Raw genomic sequence first — 3,137 nt, forward strand, 5'->3', positions numbered from 1 at the left:
CCACAACCTGGCTTCCCCAGGTACATCCAGACTCTGAAGGACCACAGGCCCCGGATCGTGTGGGACAGCCAGGCCTCAGAGCACTTCTTCGAATACAAGAAGTGAGTGTCGGCTGTGGACAGCCTTGGTGTGCAGCAAGCGGCCCTGGGGATGAGAGTGGGGGACGGGGACGGCGGGTGGCCACATGGTGGGAGGGACCTGCCTGGGGGGGAGAGGGGCCGGGAGGATTCGAGATGGCAGATGGCAGGCCGTCCCACTCATCTTACAGGAGCCGCGGCGGGAGACACGTCGTCTTCTACCCAACTCTGAAGGTACGTGCCGTGCGTGCATGCTGTGTGCCCGCTGTGTTCCGTGCACTGTGGCGGGGGGGGCGTTGGCCCCCTCCCCATGGTGACCTTTGCCCTTTGCAGTAGGCAGTAGGAGTCAGACCCTGGAATCCAGGCAGTGCTGCCCCCTCAGCCTGTGGTACAGTCCTGGGTGTGGGGTGGCAGGGCCCTGGCAGATGCCCACACCTCCTCCGTCTGTGCCCAGTCCCTGCAGGTGCGGCTGGAGCTGGCCAGGGAGCTGGGCGTCGGGCTCTCCATCTGGGAGCTGGGCCAGGGCCTGGACTACTTCTACGACTTGCTCTAGGTGGCCGCACAGCCTCCAGGGTGGACGTGTTCTCTTCTAAGCCATGGAGTGACTGACAGTGTGAAATACAGGCCTCCGCTCTGTTTGCTGTGACGCGTCCGCTGTGGTCCTCGGCGGGGGCCTGGGAGCTGCGCGATGCCCACGCTCACACGAGGAGTCCCGCCCCAGGCACCAGTCCTGGGCTGAGTCCTCGCTACGGGTGCCCCTAGCACTCCGGCTTCTGCCTGGGCACTTGCTGGGTCCTGGGGTTGGATGTGGCTTTGGGGCTCTGGAACAATCCCAGACTTGCCCCTGCCTGGACTCCAGGGCTGCAGCTGGGACAGCTCTGCCCGGTGTCGCCCCAGGGCCTGGTGGTGCAGAGCTGAAGAGCCCTCCCACACCCCTGCCATCACGCTGGCCGGCCACGGCACGTGTGCATAGGGCCCTGACCCTGCAGCAGATTCCAGCAGACCTCCTCACCAAGCCCAGGGTGTGGTGGCCACACCAGGAGCCGGCCCTGCCCCCTTGAAACCCCGGCCCCCGTGGCGTAACACCAGGCTGGTCTGGCCATGTTGTGGAACATAGCGAGGGGCAGGGCTTGCGTGAGGGGTGGCAGCAGGACCTGTGGGCTGAGTCGGGACCGGCGTTGTCCCTCGCGAGATGTCAGGCAGGGGCAGTGGCTGGCCACCTCCATCCGCCTTGTGCACACTGGACCCAGGTCTGGACTTCGGGAAGACGTCCAGGAGTGTTGAGGCACCAGCAGCCGAGGCATGGCCGGACCTTGCCCCGCCCCTGCCCCCCAGCTCCTGTCCCTCCACTGGCCTCGAGGGCTCGTCACACCTGCTCCCAGGTCGTCGTCTCGGTGGGGTTCCTTGCCCATCTGCATGGGGGGCAGGACACTGGCAGCCGTGGAGCACAGCCTAGGCTCCTGGGCCCATACTGGCCAGCTGGTGCCCGACTGAGCTGGGAGTTCCTCCAGCCCCGAGGGCGGAGTGTGGGGGACAGCAGCAGTCAGACCAGGGTATGGGTGGATGCCTGTCCTGGGTGGGGCCCAGGGCCAGCGAGTAGGCGGGGCCTCTGGCGCCACTGGCCACTGGGAGTGCCGTGGGGCCGGGGGGCATGGGGTCCCGGCTGAGTCTGTAAAGCCAGGGGCAGGAGACTCAGTGTTAGGCCTGTGGAGCCCCTCAGCCCCTCAGCGGGGGACGCGGTGGGAGGGCCTGAACGCGGGAGCTGGAGCCCACGCCCCGGGGCGAGCAGGCCTGCCTCCACGCCTGCCACTCCGCTGTGTATAGTTTGATGTGGTAACTGTCCCGAGACCTGCTGACACCACGCGTTAGTTCTGGTTGGTTCTCCGGGATTGGCATAAGGACCGTGGGACGTGGGATGCGTGGCGGGAACCACTCGGGGAGGGCTGGGACGCGGGGGCTGGGGGTGAGAGGGAGTCACGGCGTGGGCTCTGGCTGGGGGGGCAGGGTGCCACACAGGCTGGATGCCCACAGGGGCTGAGGACGTCCCCCCAGGGTGGCAGGAACGAGCCGCAAACCAAGGTGGGGGGTGCAGTCCAGGGGATCAGATGTCCCACAGCTACAAGGCTCCTGAGAGGTGCCCAGGCCCAGCCCGAACCCCAGCTCATCCCTGCACGGCCCTCCTGGCCCCCGGGGAGAGTCCTGTCTCTGAGGTGGCTTGCTGCATTTAGCCTTCTCCAATTCTGTGCCCTTAAAGGGGCAGAGTCCTGGAAGAAAACAGGAGCCGCAAGGGCCTGGGGAAACAGACGCCCCAGGGCAGGGGAGGGGCGGGGGGACGGGGGAGGCCCGCCCTAGAGCGGGTCAGGGAGGCTCCGGGGCCCCTCTAACACCAGTGGGGCCAACGGTGGGTTTCCCGGCCCCTTTCCCCCAGGCAGCTGACTCCAGCCCGACAGTCCCCGGCTTCACTGACGGGCGTCCACGGCCACAGGCAGGCTCTGCCTGGGTACCATCCATGCCAGAGGCTGCCCGCCCCAGGCCCGGGTTCCAGCGGGGAGGGTGTGGGGGAGTGGGCTGGGGGGTGGACCGGCGACGCACACGCTAGGGCTCACACGCTTTATTAGGTTGCAGCTGGAGCCCCCACGCTGCTGTGGAATGTGGATGATGGGGCCCGCGCCCTGCCCAGAGCACAGCCGAGTGGGTCTTCCAGCCCCACCCCCAGTGTCCCGGGAAGCCAAGGGACTGCTGGGTGGTCCCCACCCCGTATGAACAAGGCTCTGGAGAAGACATGGACATAAAAAACGCCAGAAGCCCCCCAGCTGGTGCCCTAGGTAGCACAGCTAGCGCCTGGCCGCTCCCTCCTGCTTGGTCTGGGGACCGACCCCAAAGCTGCCGGAGCTGGGGCCTTCCCGAGACGGGGTTCCTGGGGACTGGGGGCACCTCCTCCTGCTCCCCTCTGCCCAGTCTGGAACAGCACCAAGTCCTGCGGCCGCAAAGGCGGGTGTGGGCGGGGCCATCTCCCCGGTGGGCGGCATCCTTCGGCGGAGAAGCGGGCGGCAGGCGGCC

At 67.5% G+C, this 3,137-nt stretch overlaps 1 protein-coding gene across 2 annotated transcripts in view; it reads left to right on the forward strand.

Moving 5' to 3' along the window:
• The window catches only part of CHID1 (chitinase domain containing 1), a 33,084-nt gene extending 32,361 nt beyond the window's left edge, over window positions 1-723 (forward strand). For both annotated transcript variants that reach the window (XM_021718262.1, XM_008070175.1), the window contains 3 exons: window positions 21-101; window positions 269-311; window positions 532-723. In XM_021718262.1, coding sequence (XP_021573937.1) covers window positions 21-101; window positions 269-311; window positions 532-630 — 223 coding nt within the window. In that variant the 3' untranslated portion in view covers window positions 631-723. The remainder of the gene's footprint in view (window positions 1-20; window positions 102-268; window positions 312-531) is intronic.
• Window positions 724-3,137: the final 2,414 nt, after the last annotated feature.

The sequence above is a fragment of the Carlito syrichta genome, unplaced genomic scaffold (genome assembly GCF_000164805.1).
Source record: "Carlito syrichta isolate Samal-C Ts95f unplaced genomic scaffold, Tarsius_syrichta-2.0.1 Scaffold111552, whole genome shotgun sequence".
Lineage (NCBI taxonomy): Eukaryota > Metazoa > Chordata > Mammalia > Primates > Tarsiidae > Carlito > Carlito syrichta.